We start from the raw sequence: 22,847 nt of genomic DNA, 5'->3' as shown, positions 1-22,847 counted from the left end.
GAGGAGAGGGGAGGAAAGGAGATCAGTGCACTGTCAGCGCCGACCTTTCATGGAGGACTAGATCATATGGTAACTGACCATTGGATCGAGGGTATGGAGACTTATTTTGAGATGATAGAGTGCACAGAAATTGAGAAGAGAAAGATAGCTACATTCTTTCTAAAAGATGATGCTCTAGACTGGTGGAAGAGCATGAGACAGACAGTGGATGCATCTACATTCACATGGGGAGGTTTCACTACCCTTTTTCGAGAGAAGTATTTTCCAGCCTTAGTACAGGAGAACTTAGAACTTGAGTTTCTTGCGCTGGTACAGGGAGACATGACAGTTAGAGAGTATGATGCTCGTTTTTCGAAGCTGTATCGGTATGTCAGGCCTATGGGTGCGACCTCTTTAGCTCAGAAGTATCTACGAGGGCTGAAACAGGAGTACAAGACCATGATATCAGTCATTTGCCTGACTACTAAGGAGTTGATATTTGAGAGTGCCATGAGCTTGGGTAGCAAGTGGTTATCGGCTCATGAGTACTCATATTGTTTTGATGTTGGGTAGCAGGTGGTTGCCCAATATCAGTGGTGTACTACGTGAGGGGTAACAGATGTGTACCATCGTTCATTAGTACCCATATTATAAATGTATTTGGGTAACCATAAGGGTTGCCCGATTTCTCATGAGCACCTTCATTTCATATATTTTTGGGACAACCAGATGGGCCGTTCATTGACTCATGAGTGCATTTATATTTGTCGATTTGTGGATTTTCGTATATATTGATATGCGAGTTATATTTTCATTTTACTCATACGAGCTATAAGCTTACCGGGTTTGTGTTTACAATCCTGGTGCACCAATTCGATGGTGTAGGAGATAATTCCGCAGGTGTTGATTAGTGGAGGTTGAGAGGCGACTCCGGAGACTCAAAGTTGTTCATTATCCTGCTTGTGGTGAGGTTTCTAGTGCGGATTTGTGTGCGAGAACTCGTGAGGATTTATTTGTGAGTTTTGTGAGAGATTGTGAGAATTATTACATTTCTATTTTATGTAATGTTGAATTATAAATTTGGTTTGTAATAATTGGTTGTCTGAGTTGTAATGTGAACTCAGTAATGATCCGCTGTGCATTTAAAACGATTTCGATTCGTTGAGATTATTTCGGTGTTTTCTCGACTTTGAAATTTTGAGTGTCTGTTCGAAATTTTAGAGTCGTTACAATATATATATATATATATGAGATGAGTTATCTCTCTTGACAAGTACACAAGAAATTTTATGGACATGTAATTAGGCAACTGTTCCCTCTTTGATTAAATTACAGTATTCTCTCACTCCGGTTGTATTCTAATCTGTAACATGTGTAGAATTGTAAGAATCTGAATCAATACTTGTCAAGCCAAACTTAGACCAACTGCAAGTTTCTATAATCAAAGGCTTAAAATAAGCATTTCACAATCACTACAATGATTTCTTTTTATTAGATTCGAACTGTGCACCAGCTTCTTTTAATTACTTTCCTGGTTTAATGCTTGTTGTCTGTGTAACACAGTTTAAAGAAGCTAGTATAAATTAGGGATAAACAAAAGGGTATACCTCATCCTCGAGCTTCCATAATTGTTATTGTCAAGTCATTAATAGAATACAGTTCTTTTGGATCAGCAAGAATGCTTGAATTTTTGGCAAAGACAAATGCAGGCTGGTCAGGAGATGGAAGAGATGTCTCACCAGTCAACATGAACACGACCGATGACATAGCTGGCCGGTCTTTTGGATTTTCTTGCACGCACAACAGTGCAACTTGAATGCATATCAAGACTTCATCAGGTTGATATGATTGTAATGACGAATCAACTATTTCTAAGGCTGCTCCTTCTTTCCACAGATGCCAAACCTATAGTTCAAAGTTCAAACATTTTATTAGAAAGGGTGCGAAAAAGAAAGTAAAATAACTTAGATCAGACGCACAATGTTGGTACTTACATGTCCTATCAGGTTCATGGAATAATCATCCTCATAAGAACCATTGTTTCTCTTGCCACTAACAATCTCCAATAGTATAATCCCAAAACCAAACACATCTGATTTCGTGGAGAATCTCCCATACACTGCATACTCTGGTGACATGTAGCCACTGCATATTAACAATAGAAAACGTTACAGCCAGTGATGAAGAATGTGACTTTCGTGGTTTATACTACGAATGTGCAAGTGTAAGCAGGCTTCTCACTATGTTCCAACAACTTTTTTTGTCTTATCCTGAAGTTTGTCCCCATCGAAGATTCTTGCCATGCCAAAGTCTGAAATCTTCGGGGTCATCTCAGCATCTAGAAGAATATTGCTGGTTTTTAGATCCCTGTGAATAATCCTTAATCTGGAGTCCTGGTGAAGATACAAAAGCCCACGAGCAACTCCGTTGATGATGTCAAAACGCTGTTCCCAATTTAAGAAAGACCTTGTCTTATCTATATCAAGAGAATTGAACTGTGTAAATGTATGCGTACATGTTGATTAATCTTCAAGCACAAATGAAAATTTCCTTTAGACATACCAAAAAGAAAGGAGTCCAAGCTTTTATTTGGCATGTATTCCAGGACCAGTATCCTTTCTCCTCCCTTTATACAACAACCTAAAAGCTTCACAAGATTCCTGTGTTGAAGTCCTGCTATCAGTTCAACTTCATTTTTGAATTCATCAACCCCTTGTCCTGAGCTGCTAGACAGCCTTTTTACAGCAACCTTCTGTTCATTTGGTAGCTCAGCCTGAAATTACAGGTCATCACTAATATTAAACTTTCACAGTCATTACTTTTGAAAAATATCAATTCCTCATAGTAGGATCATAAGGAAAACCATCAGATCCTCAAAAAGCAGAACATTCTTGTGTTTTTTTTTTTTTTGAAATTGAACCATATGCTATTTAGGACATCTAGATTCGGACTCACCTTATAAACACAACCAAAACCACCTTCGCCAAGTTTATTAACATAAGAGAAATTATCTGTGGCAGCTATTAGTGTGTTCAGATCAAAAAATTGCAATTCCGGATGTCTCTTGCTTTCCTCAAGTTCATCCACCTCCATAAAGTCTGGCCATCATAAATACATTAGTACATAAATAGAAGAACAATTAACTTATTTCTATACCATATAAGCTCTCCGTTTTGAATGCATTGATTCACTGATTATGAAAATTGAAGATGTTCAAGTGAAGTGCTTTGATATGATTTACACACCAGAAAGGTGTTATCATATGTGAGTGTTTATCAATTCAGAGCGGACGAGTGCTTTTAATACCTTTTATCTTCCCCCTTCTCTTAAGCAACCAACATGCAAGTGCATTGATTAGTATGAGGGCCAGTAGAGAAAACAGTACTGGAATAACAAGCATGCCTCTTCTGAAGAATCCTTGTTCATTCTCAGCTACATGTAAGAGTGAGCAAGATCAGCAGAACACAGGGAACTTACATGAACAAAAGCAGTAAAGAACACAATAAAATTTCTGTTGGCAAGAAATATAGTACCTAACTGAATTTTATCCACACGAACATATAAATCTCGTCCGGCTTCTGTGTAAACCAAAATGTCCATCAAGTCATCATACCATGTCAAGCAATCACGAACCCCATCAATCTTTTTGCTCAAATATCCCCTACAAGAGCAATTTTTTAAGCACTCCTGCTCACACTCTTTGGTACTCATACTTGTTTTCAACAATGCTCCTTTCGATGGGTCTGGATCTTTCACCTTTGCCACCTTCACAAACCCTTCTCCATTCCCACACTTTGACAACCCCATCCGTTTACTCACACATCCATCTGACCCATCCCTCCTATTCCAACCACTTATAGATTTTGGTTCATACCCCGGTAAACACTCACACTCAAACAGATTACCGCTGTCGGTGCTACATTTGCTGTTAGCACCACAATGTCCATACCAGTCACACTGGTATTTCGGTGACGACCACAGCTCCTTCCATTGATGCTCACCAGCATCCCATACTAAGTGCTGATGTAATCCAGAAAACTTCAACTTCATAATTGTAAGTTCATTGGTGTTATAACCTAGTATATAAGACATTTCCTCTGCATTTCTTACCACATTAGGCCATGGCTCTGGATCACTTCGCCAATACTTGGATAAATTCTTATAAATAAAATATTGGGATATGGCATTGATGTTCCAACTATGAAGCCTAAAGGTAAAGTCCCCAGTCCCAGGGTCATCTTGTGATTTCCAAGATGTTAAAACCCATTCTACCCCAGTTTTCCAATTCATCCCAACTTTCATACCAGGGACTAGAGTATCTGTAGGATAATCAAAACTTTGCCATACAAAGATTACATCTTTATCATTCCGAAACATAACTAAGTTACCAGTATCCAAAAGCTGAACATATGCAGATAAGGTACTGCTGTTTTCAACTGGATGAGACACATTTGCAGACCATATAGGACTGGTCTCCGTGTTATAAGCATAAAGCACTAGCTCTCCGTACCTGTTTATAGTGAAAACTCCAGAGGTATCATTGATGGGGTTGTCTCTGTTTGCAATCCACACCACTGTTTTCTCAGACACTCTAGATTGAGAGTACCATATGCCCACGTATCGGTTGCTTGAATTTCCAGGGCTGAAGAAACCCAACTCAAAGTTGCTTTCTTTAGACACCAGAAGCCCACCATCTTCATCCTTGAGCTTTTCTTGGTTCGATCTCAAGGTGTCTCTGCAAGTGCAAACTTGGAAGAGGAGGAGGAGGAGACGCAAAGACTTCAAGAGCATCTTCGGGGCATTTGCAATTCCACAATGCGTGTGAAACTGTCTGTGGATACATATGACCAATTGCTTCTCTCTTGTTCGTATTTTAGTCGGTGGGATTCTCTCGGTTTTCAAACAGGGTGAATAAGATGCCTTAGAAGTTAGAACTTGTCTTCGATGGTAACCTGAAGCTATAGCTTTTAGGTCTATTTAGCTAGACCATTCCACATTGTGCAGGATTCGAAACATAGTTTTAAGATTGATAACTTACATATTTTCTCTTTTGATATTTAGCAAATGTACTAATTAGTCTAGTATATAAGTCTCATTTTTGAAAATAAGAAATCGAGACTAATCATCGATATGAATAGTATGTCATTTTGTTATTTGAATCACAAAAACAAGACTCCCTCTAACACAAGTTTTAGGTTTCGGTCTTCATATAAGACAAAGCAAGACAAGTGTTATGCCTACTGGCCTACTGGCCTACTAGCTAGCAACTTCATGTCCAAGAACTTGATATATAAGCTTGGAAGATCGCTTCTCTGATCATATCCTAAGTATTGGCTAATAGGCTTAAATTGTATGATGAAAACTAGAAAGAGACTCGGCTACAACTCTAATCGTCTAGTTTATATAAAAAAAATCAAAATAAGGACTAAGATAGTCATGGACTCATGGCTAACCTGCTAATTGACTTCGGAAAAGGCTGCTGATCACTCGTGTGTTAAAATATGATATGTTATCCTTATATCCTACACTGCCACGAATATAGAGTTATAAATAAAAATGAACTACTACAATGATTACATGTTTCGGTGGCCCGTAACACCATGCATGCACTGCATGAGTACATTACTTTCTTGGTTTTTTATTTATTTGATAAGACATCACATAATTCTTTACAAGTCAGATGAAAGACTAAAATATAACTACTGACCATCTTAATCGCATTACCAAACAAACAGAGTAGAACATTGACGACACAATTTTGAAATTTGTTGTACAGTGATTATTCAATTCGTTTCTACCGATGACTAAAATATCGACAATCATAGAAATATTGACGGTCTGAAAAATAGAAATTTCAATGAAAATATCGATTAATATAAAAAGTTACGGAAATTTGAAGATAAACATAAAAAGTTTAAATGAAACTTGAAAAGATGTTTATTTACTCAATTATTTATCATATTCAATAAAATAGCCTGGTATAACTATTAATCTATATTGAGTGTATTACTCAAGGTGAAAAAACAAAATCTAAATCATTAAGTATTCTCAAAATATTAGTTTAGACATCTAATGCATTATCTAATATGATGTAAAGTGAATAGAAATGTAATTAATGGGAGATGTAAATATTAAATTTTGTCTAATTATATAAACAAAATATTTAAAGGTTTACAAAATTTGAATTCATTGGTAAATACTAAATAGAAAGGCAAGTAAAAAATAGAAGTAATTGGGTTTTAGATTTGTGGAAGATGTTATAGTAATTAAAGTTGCCATATATGACAAGATATGTGGTTAGTCCAGTGGCAAACATATTGGGTTTTGAAATTAGGTGACCAAGTTCGAATAAGGGTAATTGGTTTTTTGAGTTGAATTTTCAAATCTGAAGGGAAATGATGAAGTGGCACGTGAAATATCATGAGATATCGGTGATTTTGCAAAATTTTGAAAAATATCGTGAAATATCGAATATATCGGACGAAAAGTTATTGGGTGGTTAAAGATATATCGCCTAGTGAAAAAAAACAAAAAATATGGCCTAAATATCAGGGATATTTTTGATTTTTCAGACCATGGTTTCTACTTTCTACTCTCTAGTTTGTTGATCAAAGAGAGGACCTGTCATTTTTCTCAAAGTTTGAACGGACAACTATACAATATCCCCTCTATACTTGTAATTCAAATCAATGACCAAATAATTAAGAGAAATTAAATTAGTACATCCAGTAGTATAAAGATACGTATACAACGAGCCTACAAGATTATATGATTATTATGTGGTGATCCTTTATTGCCATTGCCTTTTCTATTTGCCGGAGAAAGTTTTGAGTTGAAGAAACTCATTTTCCACATTTCAGACCAAGTAAAAAACTCAGTTTCCTTTCTCATAAAAAAACCCCTCAGTTTCTATCATGAACGTATGAAGCAATCCGTTCCCACCTTACTCCCCTCTTGTCCAAATCTCTCATTCAACATCTCAACAAATTTGGCACAACCGTTAAGATCTAATGTCTTTTCAGCTCCCACGCCCATCTTGTCAAGTCTATATCTAAGTTGCATACAATATATAACTACATTTACTAGTATATAAACACATAGCAGGGGTCATTGTCCATTAAGGTCTGCTGGACCTAGTCTTCATTATTGGGAAAAAGTTGATCCCATAAACATTTTCTACACTCTGGTGACTGGATCAATAGTGATACAAAAGTCCTACCAGTTCGAGTATTATTTTGTAAACATACGAGATTACCTCGTCTCTTATTCAGTCATCAGCTCCTAGGCTTACATGGGTCCCTGCTAGATAAAACTGTTTCATCAACAATTCATCTCTAGTCTGAACCATCACATTAAGATGCCAGCTCCTCTAATATGTATTAGGTATCAGAAGGATGCTGAGCAACCGCAACTAGGTCTTGAATCAAATCATGGCTTTAAACAGAGAAAATAATCTCGGATTACACCACCATTCATGCAGATGAAACAGGAAAAAATCAATGTGCAACACTTTGTTCCTGAGATAGAAACCACTCACCTGTTTCCATTCTAGCTTGTAGTTCCAGTCATGAATTTATATGCTCTTTCTATAACAACCATATGAGTTTCACATGCCCAACCCTGAAAGTAATACTCGTCTGTCAATAAGTTAAAGATAAGGGATCCTGCACTAACACAAAATTTCTAGGCATATCTGATCTATTACATAAGATTACAGGATAATAACATAACAAGATAAAATAAAATAAAATAAAAAGTTTCCAGAATGCATATCTCTTCATATAGAACTGTTGGCACAATTTGACCTTTATGGTTGCTCGTATAACCATTCTCTCTATAGTCTATAATGACGATTTCGTTGAAGAGTATAGTACTACCTGCATTACCGTCTCTTTACAATTTCTTCATTACACGCTCATAGTAAGTCATATGCCGAATAGCTTTTACGGCTTCTTCAAAGTTCCGGCTCTCAAATGTCTTGGAAAAATTATTAGACCACTCCTTCAGTTTTTCTTGCATCTGCATGAGAAAGAACACAGGTAAGTTTGGATTTAAATAAAGATAACAAAAGTGTGTTAAACTCCTCGTTATACATATGCAATTGACTGAGCAGGCGACACAAACCAGCTAGCCAGCTCTTCCATCCCAAAAAGAAGTAAACACAGAACTCTTACTATATCAAACGCCCTTTGAATCAAGAATCTAAAGTAATCTGGTGAGTGGTAATCCGTAGTTCTTTCATGAAATTGCTCTACAATTGAGTGTGCCAGCCACATATGTGTAAGCTAACAGAATTTTATACTCTTGTACTGACTGCAATTATTAATAAAGACTTGGTCACACCTGAGTCTGAATTTGATTTAACGCCTGTGCGTCAGAAGCCTCTTCAACAGCTTCCCTTATTTCCATAATCTGAAACATTTTAAAATCAGAAGAAACAGATATCTGAACTCTTACTGGGGATCAATATATCAGAAAACTAGAGTATCAGTGAGTTCCATCAAATCCAAAAAACAGGATAAAAGCAGCCCACCACTCCAAACATCTACAGGAACTATGCTTTCTCCAATATCATAAAATTATGTCCTGAATTAAGTTTAAAGAACAAAAAGATTCCTAAATATATAAATAAAGACACCATCTCCACAGAAATCATCTCAATTGCGATATTATCACTACTTCACTTGCAAAATCCCAATTTGTGTCCTAAAAAATACCATGCTCCAACCATCTTGGATTTTACAAACTTAGTGAATGTATGCCAAATACTTCCACCGCAATTGATTTTACAGAACCAGACGAGTCCCTGAGAAATGCTATTGATCTCAAACATGTTGAATTAAAAGTAAAAAAATAAAAAACTGTACATGGAGAAATAACCAGACACATGGAGCATGTGTAGATTTGAAAAATGTGAAATCATGTTCCCATTTGTAATTCACTGTTACTCTTAGGCTTCAGTATCAAGCAGATATAATACTAACTCCAAAGGACTAGATTTGTACTGATACAGCAAATTCAGGTTTGCAAATTACCTCACTTAATAAATCCAAGTCTGTAAGTGTCTCCTCTTCATCAATGTCTACACCTTCAAGCTTCAGCTGAAAAAGATATAGTTCAGTTCAATTACATAAACTTGTGGAAATCATGAATGGAAGACATCAAGCATCATTAGTAAGGAACAAAAAAATTATGCACATGATATCCTTCATGGAAGTGCTAACAATAATTAGATCTCAGTAATTTAGTATTTACTGTACCAAAATGACTACTCAAAAACAGGGTTCATCATTTGCAAGGAAGCAAAAGAAACAAATGACCTCTGGTGATGAAAATGTTTTAAGATGAGGGCAATATATTACATTTTATAAAAGCCGGACAGACTCACACCATCGGTGTCCTTTGGGAATTTTCAACATATTGATAAAAATTTCAAAGTTCTGTGGATATCAGTAGAGTAGGCTCGAATCATTGCAGTTTTTATAAATATTTTGAAACTTTCTGCATTATACCATCCTAGAGCTAACATGTCTATTATAGAGGAATGCATTACATTAAGGAAAGAATCATCAGGATGTTCAATTGATCACTCACAATATAAATTGCCCTCGCCAAGGGGTTGCTAAGAGTCCGGTATGCATCAATCACCCGAGCAGACTGCTCCGCAGCGTACTCTCTCTCCTTCTGTCAACACAATAAACAACAAGCCAATAAAATTCACCTCCTAGATAGCTGACATATTCACTTAATTCCCCCCAATACATTCAAAAGTATGAAGAAGTCTCATGAAGAAACCTCCGACTTCGAATGAACAAGATCAGGGTGCAACTTCTTCTGCCACTCCTTATACTTCCCCTCTAAATGTTCCCTCCACACTATCATACTTCCTCTCCCTGCATTTTTTTTTCAACCAAAAAAGAAAAAGAAAAAGGCACATGAGCTTCAAATGTTCACTCTTTTTACAATCACAACCACCAAAGGCATAACCTTTGTTTTCTAAGAACCACTACTTACTATCCAAGGTTCAAACTTTCCATTATGTAGCACAAAATAAACATATATAAACTACAATATGATAAATTAAGCATCAAAATCTCGAAGCTTGAGTGACTTACAGTCGGAAAATCTGGAAGTAATCGACGGTCTGGATGCAGCGACAGGAAGGGCAGAGTAGAAACGGCGTCGTAGAAGCGGCGGCGGTGCAGTTCCAGCAGTGGGCGGAGTTGGGTTGGGAGGAGGAGGAGGCGGAGAGAGGAGAGAGGAGAGAGGAGTCTGGAGGTTCTTCTTCCACATCCGGTGAACTTGGAGAGGACGGTGCCTTCTAACTTTCAAGCAGGGTTTAAGCTACAATGGCAATTCTGGAAATATTTGCTCTCAAAGAAGGATACCAGGGTAAATTTATCTCTTTTCTTTCCAACTATGTTTTACTCCGCGTCTCCCACGGATTCTGCTTCTAAATACTGCCCTACCCTTACTTCTGCTTGTTGAGTTCAAGGAACAAAATCTCCCCGATATTTCCTATATATTTTCCGATATCTCTTTTTTAAAAAAAAATGATATATTTTAGGGGTAAATATCTTGTTTTTTTCCTATATCTGTGATATTTCTCCGATAACATAAAATATCTCTGATATTTTTCCGATATTTACGATATATCCGATATATCTTCGATATTTTAGAGAAATATATGAAAATTTTCACTTAAAAAAATTTAACTCAACTTGAGGATGTCTCGGGCTCTCCTTGACATGGAGTTTTTGATTAATTAATCACTTCGAGCCTCGAGAGATATAAAAAATAAGACTATAAGAGTATTCATTCAATCGACTAATTTTTAATTTTTCATAAAAGATATTGATATGAGGAGTGAAAGTTTAAATCTTAACTCTTAAAAGTCAAGCTATATCAATGACCATTGTTCTTCTTGACCTTGAGGGAATCCAAAATAAAGGGTCACAACGTAGTCTCATGAAGGTCATAAGAGAATACCCAGAATTCCAGATGAAGAGTGAGTTTTCGAGTCATTTCAGTAACTAGTGTTCTCCTCGAGTGATATAGAAATAGTAGTAATTTTTAATTCTTTATCATTTTATCTTCTTGACGTCCTCTCAAATGATATCTAGATAAAGAGTGTTCTTCTCGAGCACTATTGGGGAAAGTAAGAAAACATGAGTCACATTGTAGTCTTTGTCTCCTATAAGTTTCCTCATACCTTCATAGATTGTTAGTAACTCGTGAACCCATCATGGAAGGATGATAATACTGAAATTTGATAGTGGTGGTGGTGGTGGTGGTAATGGTGATGGTAGTGGTGGAAGTCAACAAGGTGGTGGAGATACAACATTTGAATACAGACAATCTTATGTAGGTGGAGGATTTGAGCAGTTTACTTGGAAAGTAATTTTGATCATACTACCCAAGATGAGAATCATGGATCTAAAGTAGGCGGTCATGGTGCGCAACAGCAAAATAGGTGCGGGAGGAGGACAAGAGGAACCATTAATGATCAAAGTATTTCATCTGATGTTAGTTCAGTTGCCTTAAGTTTTGATTCTATCAGTTTAGGCACAGAGCACAGTGAGATGTCAAACGAATCACATGAAGTCAACTATCATGGTCATCATATTTACAATTATGGTCAGTTTGGAGACGTTTATGATCAATTATCGAGTTTAGTTCATTCTTACTATCTCATTCTCGAAGAAACTGTAGGTAGCTCAAAAGAGATACATGACTATCATGTTAACCATTACAATTCGTAGTATATGGCGCGTATGTCTTGGGCAGAGTATTGTAGTTTTGTTGACCAACATGCATCTTTTCAAGTACCTAAAGTCTCTTTCTGGTACTAGATAAAATTAATAATTGTATTTGTTTGTATGTAAATCAATAATAAATAAATAAATAATTTCAGAAGAGGAACGATATTTTTTTTCCAATATCCCCGATATATCTCCGATATATCCGATATCTCCATTTTTCAAAAAAACGATATATCTCCCGATACCGATATTTTGAACCTTGGTTGAGCTTACGAGCCTTTGACTTTTGGAAGCAGCGGGTGCAAAACTGATTTACCAAACACTTATGTGGGCTTTACTTATAATTACCGGAGGCAAAAAATTTACCAAACACGGCCGGAAGTTTGTAACTTTGTTTTCTTTAATCGAAAAAAAAACATTAAAATAGTGATAATAGTTGCCAAATTGATATATTACATAAACCCTTTAATTGATAAAGGAGATTGCCCATGATCGACCCTTTTTTTTTTTGAATCACGGTGAGGACTTGTTCCGTTCGGAGCCCCCAATGTTCATGGGTACTCATGTGCATGATTGACCTCATATTTAATTAGCCGTGGAAAGATGATATGTAGAGCAGAGAAGTTAGGATCGATCTCTGGAATTTAGTTCCAATAAAGTGGATAAATAATTTTAGTAGTTTGTGAATCAGCACAACTGATGATACTGCATGGAGAAGTCAGAACACTGCCACTGTTCTTTGCAAACTATCGCGAAACATGCAGCTCGATCTATGAGTGAACCAGGCAGCGAATTCTCTTGTGTTGCAGAAACCCAATGGGATGAGAAGTTTTCAGGGAACTAATAATTTTCAGATCATTTTGTGGTGGCCACGAAAGTCTTTCCTCACATATGACCTGATTAATTTGTCCGTTATAAATCGAATTCAATGTTTAGAACCTGTAAGGAAGATTTGAAGCAGGAGAAAGACTAAGAACATGACAACCAGTACATCAAACACTGTATTTAACACATAATCGACCAACATGTCCCAAGAGAAAACATACAATATATCTGCACCTATTAATTAATTTTCCATTATTACTTATTATGCAATTGGCTTTTATTTATTACAGGTACATCATTATCATCCCCCTAATTACTTGCTTGTATAATTAAACAGTTACAAACTTACAAGCCACATCAATCATGAAATGATACAATTCAATCCTCAATCCTCAAGCAATCAATTAGGCTTAGAATGTAGAACAGTGTAGTAACTTACAAAGTTTCAGTCTTGCAACTTTTAACTTAATCACCTCTTAAGAGTTAAGAATCCATCTGTCCTGAATTGATGCTGAAGCAACAGAACCCACGCCTTCTTTGCCACCTCGACTTCATCCTTTTCTTGGGACTGCTTTGATGAGTCTCACTTTCTTTGCAGCTAACTTGGTCGGTACTATGCATGATGTTATCCACTGCAGGTATTTTTGCAGTCCCATCTTTGGAGGAACACAACGGGGAAGTAGGTACTATTCTGTTATGGTCAACTTCCTTTGCGAAATAATTTGAGCCTGCATAACTGCAACATGAGAATAATAGTAAGAGTTTGAATGGCTCATAAGTATGGGTAACATTCCATATGCACTAGATGAACTTGAAACGAATTCCTAAATTATCAAGGAAGACAGGCTGACAACAGAATAGCAAGGGAACCCTTTGGCTTTTAGATAATATGGAGTTAGTTAAAGATTTTTATGGTACATTGACTTAAGTCCCTTATCTTTGTTTATCTGAAGACTAATTGAAGAGACCAAATTGTGTTAAAAGGAATACTATAATTTAACAACTTGTTTTCCATTCTTTTTCCGATCAATTGACCACGGAATGACATGATTTCGCATTACATTAAGAATAAAGGATCAAAGAAAGGTAGAAATTGATTTTCTGCAGTCAGGCTTGATGTTCGAGTGGACCAAAATTTGAAAGACTGCAATTATTATACTTGTTTCCACCTTCATGGTCTCAAGTCTCAACTATGGATTTCAGACCCCATGTAAAGTAGTATATGTAACATTCAAATGATTTTCTGATTCGTCCAAAAATAAAGATTTTTTTTGTGTTTTGAGATATTGAAAGAAATAAAGTCAGTAAGAACACGGACAAAAAGGAGGTAATAAAGATGTGACATCAACTAACCCAACCAAAAATCGACAACATGCAGGAACATGTTTACGAGTAGTACCTTATGTTTTGAATAATAGTGCTACTCCTTAAAGGTGTTGCCGGTGCCACTTCAGTGTCTTCTGTTTTAGGTACAGCAGAAAAAAGTTCACTTAAACGGACTTCATTTTTTAAGGACTTCAGGTTACCTCCATCATTTTCCTTTTGTGAGACTCCATTGTTGAAAGCAGAGGACGGCATTTCAGCATTGAGCCTGTATTGCTGAACCCTCAAAATGACCTTATCTATTGTTCCTATAGCATGTTCCACCTCAGAACTAATAAGAACATTTCTAATGCCATTTATATGTTCCCTTTCTGGAACTCTGTTGGGTGTTTGATCCTGAAGCTGCGTGCTTTCTTTGCCCTGTACCTCCTCGATCTTGCTTTTTTCGCTTTCCATCTCTTCAGTCTTGCTTTCTTCACTCTCTATCTCCTCAATCTCACAACAAGTGTTTCCGCCAGTAACATGTGTATCATCTGGGGTAGCTTTACTTGCAAGGTGTTCATTTTGGACTTCTCCATCCGTATTCACCAACTTCATATCATTTATTTTATCTGTAGTTGGATGTTTTTCAGAGAGATTGGATGCATCCAAATACAGCTTTTCTCCCCCCAGAGGCCTGTTTGATTTATTAAGTGAAGAAAGAGCTTCACGTATTCGGGAATATAGTGGGCCTCCCAAAGCCTTGCTGTAATCTTCATCACGGTTAAGCTTAGAAGAGACTACCTGAAAGTTTGTAACAGCAACAAGGATTAGAAGATAAAACAGAACGTCAGATCATGAAATCAAGGAAAAGATGTTCGCATGCAGTTACTGGCCAAGGTGTCATTTTGATTTGAACCCATCCCCCTTCCTCTTTTGATCTAGGAAATAAGGACCAAGTAAATTTCTGTAACTTCTTAAGGTTCAGCTTCCTTTGTTTTACAAATTTGCACCTTCTTCTATTTTGCTCATCATTTCTAACATCTAAAGCGTTAACTGTGACAGTATGCCAGAGTTTCAACACTTCTTAAGTTCCCTGCTGATAGCTACATATGAATAGATAACCTTTTGGCAGAAAACAGATTGAGCTGTGGTGTTAGTTCAGAAACTCATTAGAAGCTCCTTTGAATATATATACAGTGAACATACCACCTTTTGATACAGTCTGAAACCATTGCCAATAAGCTGCCTTGAGACAAAATTTATAAGGGATGGTGGCATTAAGTCCATCTTTATATCCATATTTGCTATCGTCCTACAAAATTTGACAATTCAAAACCTTTAATTACATTCCAATAGCATAGTAAACAAATACAATATTCAAGTAAGCATAACATACCGAAAGTAACTTCTATCATCAGTAACCTTCTGCAAAGCAAAGCCACCTACTACATCTATCCTAACCACATCTTTCGCTATATCAGTTGCCTCATTTTTGAGGTCACCTTCAATGCCTTCAAAATCAGAGATCTGAAACACAAAGTAACAATAAAATCACTTCATTCAGGTTTCCTTCTTTGGAATTTCAGACAAATGATGAGCGAAAAGGGAATAACATCAGCAACATATTTAAAATCACTACCGTGTTCAAGAGAACAACAATCAGGTCATCTTCATAATACTCGAAAACAAAATAGTGCACAACAGCCTCCCTAGCTGAAAGTGGCCACGGAATCTTCATCCTTTCTTTTCCATAAATATATACAAAAGTCAGCATTGGAAATAAAAAAAAAATCTGGATTTAGATAATTGATGAAAATCTGATAAATCTTTTTGGAAATGATAGAGTTTAGAGTTGGAGTTGGACAAACCTCACAACAGATATCTGTTCACCAATCCCAACCCTCTGCAAACACTTCCCAGAAAGAATTTTGAAAGTTGGAATTTTAGACTGAGGCCACCTGGAGAAGGATAAAACTAATTATGTCCAAACGACGATATCCCTACAGAGCATATTAGAAGTTCTTGAAGTTGTTTTTTCAATAAATTAAATATTCTATATACATAGTCTGTTTGTATGTGGTTGCACACGTGTGTGTATGTGCGTCTATGTAGTCCACTACCTAGGCATAGAAATAGAGCATATAATGCACGATGCCAGAATAAATATACACATACTGCAGTACCGAATTGTTGTTTTATGAGTCTTCAAACTCCTTAATGAAGCCCTCAGGTCAGCATGGCATGTAAACATCTCTCAGACATATCCTAGTTCATGTAATATGTATCAATTTGAAGACTTATGTTACCACAACAACCACTCATGTAGTAACTAGGAAAAATTTTGTTAAGGTATTAAGGGCCTCATTTCAATAAAAATACAAAGATATACATATTGGAGTTCATATAATTTCTTTTTTGAGGTTCTAAGGGCCTCATTGGAGCAATATAGCTTCTCATTTGATTAGTTGAGTCCAAAGTTTGGCAAGTTTATATATGTCGTATGTTTAACATATTGTCAAATTTTCCCATTTTGTTTGGATAAAAAGAAGCAATAAATAGTAGTTTGATGGAGAACATTTAGAATGACCCACAAAGAGGATATACCATGTGTCATTACATATATTATTTATAAAAAAAACTGGTGTACAATGCAATGTTTAAATGACCTACCATTTATAGTAAAGTTCTGCCTCACACGAGATGCATAAACCTGCAAGGAATTTTAGAGTTTTGTGAAAAAAAATTATTAAAGTAGAGATATTGGTTCAACTGTCTCTATAAGGTAGCTGATCTGAAGTTCATCCTTTTAGCATGAGGCATAAAAGTGACCAATATTTTAGCTCAACTTACAGACATCTACTGGCCCATCTACGTAACCTTCAACAAGTAATGTATGAAACGGACTGCCTTGGATCCCCTCACGATACATAACCCTGAACTCCTCATTATCCTGTTTTAACTGTAAAAAGAAGAATGTTTATTGATGATGAACCAAGAGAAGAGAACGACAATTTACGTATATAAACTTCCTAGATATATAGAGAAGAGAAAGACAAGAGCCGATATACTTTATAACAAAGTGAACAATTCTTTAAATAACCAGAGTTGGAGAAATATAATGCAGATTGATAGCATACTTTCCATTCAGGTTGTGATGAAGGCTCACTAGTTTTCAATCCCTCGTCATCACCGAGTGAAGCACTCCTCAACATGTCAAGCAAATTTGACACCTCAGAGGTCCTTTCATCTATAACATGTGGATTACAACCTGCAGAACCCAGAACAATAAACTTATAACGTGCATACCAAATGCACCAGATGAAACCAGGATGCTTTATTAGCTTATAACTTCAAGAAAATCTGTATACTGTGGGTGGGTGTTGAAGAATTGAAAATAAGAAATTCAGAAGAACTAGCCACCTTGAATTCCATTTTCTGAAGAATGGAGGAGCTGATCTTTGACAAGGAGTTTTAAAGCATCCTTATTTGTAAGATTAGGAGATGTCAGTGTCTTGTCCAGCCTCTCCCTGTATTGAGTGATCTTTCTCTTTTTCTCCATCTTTGCATTTCCAACCAAACAACAAAGAATCCTCTCAGAAAGGCGTGAGGGTTATCTAATCCAGGTATTACTAATAGATTACAGTTTCATCCCCTGAACCCAAAATGATATTTACAAAGAAGAGTCAGATCCTGTACCCCGGCGAGACCCTCTAAAAGTCTTAAATCATATATGTCAAAAGAATTTGTATAAAGAACCCTTATTGATGATAACAAATGACATATTGGGATTACACCAGCAAGTGATGACACACCAAATGTTTAAATATACTGTATTAGGCAAAAAAGCTATAGAAGCTCTAAAATATTCAACATAACTACAAGGAGTTAACATTGAAAACCTCTCCACTGATAAACATAGACTTTTCAACACGACCAGCACCCAAATATCGACTTCTAAGCATATGGGTAGTGAAAAGTTCAACAAAACCTCAATGCTCATGAACAAAAGATAATCATTCAAGTCAAAAACATACTGAGCCAATAGAATCCGAATGTAAGCATAGAAGCTGAATGTAAACATCAACTCCAATACCAGAAACCATAAACTGATCCAGTTTAAAGCAGCTGATGCAACATGAAAAAACAGAATCCAGCATACATGCATGACCATCATCACAAAATAAATCAACATCATACATAATAACATAACGAAATTCATTGAGATAGTTCAAGAATCCAAACTCACATAAAAGCTCTCCTCAGCCCCAGAAGTCCACTGCCCAGTTCCAGTTTCCTTCTTTCCAATTATGGATTCTGAACAAAACCCAGAAGTTGTGTACTGTAATATCCACCACCCAGGTGCAGATCTCAACAAAAAATAATGATTCTTTCCACTGAAACTAGGGACAAGCCCACCTGATGTGATAACCCCAACAACAATACACCCCGCCCTTTATTGGGCAAACGGATTCCAAATCTTCTCCACTCAAACATACAGACCATATAATAAAGAAAAGAAAACCCAACCAATAAAACTAACTTTTTTCTAACAGATTATAAAGTGAAACAGTAACACTTGCCCACAGCTAGTTGTTGTTTCTGAGACTTCTAGTTAAACTGGCTTTATGACAAGGGTGGTGCACAGTTATGGTGGGTGGGACAAGGCTTTTGGACAGCACCGGCTAACTGTACTCAGCTAATGAGGTGGGTCTGGGTCGGAGGAAAAACTGGTAAGACCAACTAAACTTGAAGTGTGGGACGGGGACACGTGTGATTCTGATTATGAGTTGGGGTACGTTCAGGAATTAGGTGACGTGTGGCGCGGTGCAGCGGTCGCGCACGGCGGCTATATTCGCGCCTTCACGCGCGGTTGAGGGTGTTTAAGGGCTTTAAGCGGTATCAGCCGCCCGTGTTTCTGGCTTTTTGTAAATAGATGAGGAAGTTTCTGCGAGAGAAGTAAATAATTCAACATGTTGAATATGATGTAATGGATTGATAGTAGTGGTGTGCATTTTTGCATCATTGCAAATTAAATTATTATAAGTATACAGAATATATTGTAAATAATTTGCTTTTTTGAAGAAAAAAAAGGCAAAAATATCTAACAAAGTTTTTTAAGACAATCAAAATTTGCAATATCAAAGAATAAGGCTTAGAAGCCTCACAAGAAACCATTCCAATACAAAGGGGTTTTGCTAGAGTGGTTAATACTAGCAATAACATCCGCTACAAAATTAGCCTCACGAAAAAATATGTTTAAAGCTAATGAAATCAAAATTAGTTGTCAACACTAATGTAATAATAATAATAATAATAATAATAATAATAATTGATGTCATTAGCGATATATTATACTCTAATGTAAAAACAATTTTCTTTTATAATGTCAATGATGTGAGTAAATAATATATATATCAAACTTATATTATTACTAGTTCCTCTATACTTGATGTGAGAAGCGTAGACACGATAGTAAGAAGTTGTGTCAAATATCGAAAGTCATGTGAGATAAAATAGAATTCGCTATTCATTACAGCAAAGTTGTAAAAATAATAGATAAATTATTCTCTAATAATAATGTTGTTATTGATATGAAAGATGTCTCAAATACATAGTTTGATGGTGCTTATCCATACCTAACAAAATCACAAACCTAATCAACACACAAAATCTTATGAATCCAATTTAAAAATGAATCAAATGACCTTGAATAAAAGAATCCTAAAACAAAAATATAACTATTCTAAATAAAATCAAAACTCAAATCATATAATTAAGATTACATATTCATACATCAAATCTCATCTTACATCAATACGATAGAGGCAACATACATAAAGTACTAAAAAAATTAGTTCGCACTGAAAATCAAATTCACGCGCATCATGATTTTTGTTTAATTGCTAAAACAACTTACTTCCTCTGGGAAGTAGGTAGGAAGTAGGTAGGAAGTAGGTATGGACAAATCATTGAATGACCTGGAAACTACACTTCCCTAACTTTCCATTCAAATGTCATTCATAATCTAGCTAGTTCATTTTGAGCTAATCACATAGAGTAAAGTTAACAATTGATTTACAAATACCGACATAGACGATTCTTCCTACTTTGTGAAAATAGCCAAAAATCTCAAATGTAATCAAAATATCAAATAGGCGAAAATCAGTTGTCCAAAACAGCCCATTAGAACCCGCTAAAAGACATTAAAAAAACCCCCAAGATAACTTCTTACTCTCTCTTTCGCACATGTTAACTCTAGTACTGTTGCTGCAAGTCTTCCCTTTGAACTCGGGATTTGTATAATACGTTACTAGCCTCGGAATTTCTGTACTATTTACCTCTTTTTCTTCTAAGAGAAATTGTGGAAAAACAAAACAAGATTGATGTTACAATCCCGAATTTCGAATGATAAAAATTCGAATTCGAAACCATGAAAACTCTAAAACAATCCCAAATATATTGAAATCATCTTATCATAACAATGTATCTGAGTCCCCAGCATGACTCAGTTGACTTGAATACTATAATTCAAGCATTATATCAAATGGAAATGTAAAATCCTCTCAATCCTCACCACAAAATAAAATAAAGAAACTTCAAAGTCTTCAGAGTAGTCCATCAATTCTGCTAATCCACACCTGCGAAACTATTTCATACACCATCGAATAGGTGCACCGGGATTACAAACACAAATCCGGTAAGCTTTGCAGCTCGTATGAGTAAAACAACAATATAACATGCATAGTAATACAAGAGTAAATACTGAAAACATTCGATTATAAATGTACTCATGAGTCACAAGACGGCCCATCTGATTGTCCAATAATATCTGAAAATATAATTGCTCATGAGAAATCGGGCAACCCACATGTTTACCCAATTACATTTATAATACGGGTACTCATCTGTTACCCCTCATGCAGTACACTGCCGGACATTTGGCAACCCATCTGTTACCCAATATCTCAAAAATATGGGTACTCATAAGCTGGTAACCCATATGTTACCCCTCATACAGTACACTGGCAGATAGACTAGAGCTTTAACTGAATCGTAACTGTCGCCCGGCCAAGGCTAGGTTTCAACATGCCAACACGTCCGAAGACAAAAAAACGTTTTAACATAACTCAAGTTAAAACCATGTATAATACATTTCTCACATGTTATTGCACAAAAAACAAGCGATTCATGCTTAAATAGAACAAATATCAGGTTTATAAATAAACTATAAATAAACTCATTTGAATAAGAATATGACAGTATATAATATAGCAACCCATATATATATATATATATATATATATATATATATATATATATATCCATTTTACCATTTATACACATACACAACATACTATATCATATACATATCATATTTCGATCTTTTAAAATAAGACGTAATTATGAATCACCGACAAGGGTAGACTCGTCATAGTGATTTACTCATCATATTTTCCTGAGCGTAATTTCCACAATATCGAAAGCAAACCCTTCACTTGTTTAGCCGATCACCTAGATTGGATAAGAAGTGATTAGAAACATTACGTAAAACCTCAAATGTCGAATCAGTTCTACTGTTACTGATAAGCAATTTACGGTGTTTACGCAATTACTGTTTACGTATTACTGTTCATATATGTACTGTTTACGTATTACTTTTCATGTACGTACTGTTTACGTATTACTATTTAGTAAATACTAATCACTGATTTACCTTTTCAGAAAAATTACTTTTATAATTATTGTACATAAATTATTTATACATTTACTGTACATAAATTACTTTTATATTTATTGTACATAAATTACTGTTACATTTAATGTACGTAATTTACTTTTAAAATTACTATACGTACTTTTTACAAAAATTTACTGTTTGAAAAATACTGTTCACGCGCCACCTCCGGCAGTTGCGTGTGGAGTTCACGCGCCGCTCCAACCGGCGCGTGTGGCTTGCCCACTGATCATTTCGATTACTCGAGATCAATATTAACCTTATAAGCATCGTTAGTAGTATAAAGCAAGAGGGTATCGTTCACAAACCGGGGATCCAACCAAGGTAAAGAATCACAAACATTTAACAACGAATTCATAAGAGTTTAAAGATTTGATATAGGATCAGATCAAGAACATAAAAATAAATCCTAAACTAATATATATACATGTGATCAACCAACCAACACATAAGCAATCACCAAACAATAACAGAAGAACAAAGGTAACGAAATCTACTCTCAATCATGTTCATGCCATAAGTATCATAGTTCATCTTAAATTCGATCATGCATCAAGTTCCTACTTGGTTCTTAATACATGGATATTATCGAGTTCAACTACTTGTCTTCTACGAAATCTAACATACCAATTCATCATGCAATTACGTATCACAAAGAGAAATCAACATGTTTAAAGCACCTATCCAATGTCGAACTTAAGATCATAATCGGTGGATGAACAAATGGGACAAACAATTAATCAACTACTTGTATCAAAATTGTTTTTAACTTTGAATGATTAACATATGCGACATCAACTACTTGTCTTAATCACACATGCAATATAAGAACACACCGAAAATGAATTAAGAACATAAATAAACAGAAACTCATGGCATAAAACCTAAAATAATTGAATTAAAATCGAAAACCTTAATTCATCATGTCATTCAAAAGTTACAAATATCTCATAGACAAGAATAAAAATAACTTTAACAAAACCTAAACATAAATCATCCAAGAACAAGAACATAAAAACCCGAAAACTAAACATGAAGATCATAGAGTTACACTTTATAATTCTCCTCCCAAGGTTCCTTACAAAGGTAGCACGAAATCTTCAAGAGTATGGTATCCTAGGCTCCCAAGCTTTGGACAGAAAATATGGTGAAGGGTGGTGAATTCGGATTCTATGATGGTGAATGAAAGTGTTTGGGCAGAGCTTTGGTAAGTCTTGTGAGCAAGGTTGATGATGTTTTTC

The 22,847-nt window shown here is 35.7% G+C and overlaps 3 protein-coding genes across 7 annotated transcripts; all 3 read right to left on the bottom strand.

The window, feature by feature from the left end:
* Nucleotides 1–1,478: 1,478 nt before the first annotated feature.
* On the bottom strand, nt 1,479–4,804 carry LOC126800167 (G-type lectin S-receptor-like serine/threonine-protein kinase At1g11410). Its single transcript, XM_050527449.1, has 7 exons — nt 3,513–4,804; nt 3,286–3,411; nt 2,935–3,077; nt 2,542–2,752; nt 2,221–2,455; nt 1,974–2,124; nt 1,479–1,884 (listed from the first exon to the last, which is right to left on the bottom strand). The coding sequence occupies exons 1-7, from the start codon at nt 4,768–4,770 to the stop codon at nt 1,588–1,590; spliced, it is 2,421 nt and encodes an 806-aa protein (XP_050383406.1). The 5' UTR covers nt 4,771–4,804; the 3' UTR covers nt 1,479–1,587.
* Nucleotides 4,805–7,583: 2,779 nt separating this feature from the next.
* Nucleotides 7,584–11,197, bottom strand: LOC126796912 (iron-sulfur cluster co-chaperone protein HscB homolog). The gene is given in 8 exon segments (XM_050523625.1): nt 7,584–7,998; nt 8,323–8,391; nt 9,015–9,080; nt 9,574–9,663; nt 9,775–9,840; nt 9,842–9,872; nt 10,095–10,300; nt 11,192–11,197. Coding segments are annotated over 8 exon segments (660 nt in total). The 3' UTR covers nt 7,584–7,872.
* A 1,594-nt stretch (nt 11,198–12,791) lies between these two features.
* LOC126800174 (uncharacterized) lies at nt 12,792–18,798 on the bottom strand. Of its 5 annotated transcripts, none has more exons than XM_050527472.1 (12): nt 18,118–18,798; nt 17,906–17,996; nt 17,292–17,430; nt 17,009–17,139; nt 16,722–16,830; nt 16,542–16,581; nt 15,740–15,829; nt 15,511–15,610; nt 15,268–15,398; nt 15,081–15,183; nt 13,966–14,672; nt 12,792–13,302 (listed from the first exon to the last, which is right to left on the bottom strand). In XM_050527472.1, the coding sequence occupies exons 2-12, from the start codon at nt 17,972–17,974 to the stop codon at nt 13,050–13,052; spliced, it is 1,872 nt and encodes a 623-aa protein (XP_050383429.1). In that variant the 5' UTR covers nt 17,975–17,996; nt 18,118–18,798; the 3' UTR covers nt 12,792–13,049. The 5 variants fall into 5 exon arrangements, with proteins under 5 accessions (XP_050383429.1, XP_050383431.1, XP_050383433.1 ...); XM_050527474.1 differs by having other exon boundaries at nt 17,292–17,523; nt 18,118–18,797; XM_050527476.1 differs by lacking the exon at nt 17,906–17,996 and having other exon boundaries at nt 17,292–17,523; nt 18,118–18,185; nt 18,412–18,797.
* Nucleotides 18,799–22,847: the final 4,049 nt, after the last annotated feature.

Source organism: Argentina anserina, chromosome 6 (genome assembly GCF_933775445.1).
Source record: "Argentina anserina chromosome 6, drPotAnse1.1, whole genome shotgun sequence".
Taxonomy (NCBI): Eukaryota; Viridiplantae; Streptophyta; class Magnoliopsida; order Rosales; family Rosaceae; genus Argentina; species Argentina anserina.
The sequence above is the reverse complement of the archived record's forward strand: the minus strand, read 5'-3'. Positions and strand labels throughout refer to the sequence as shown.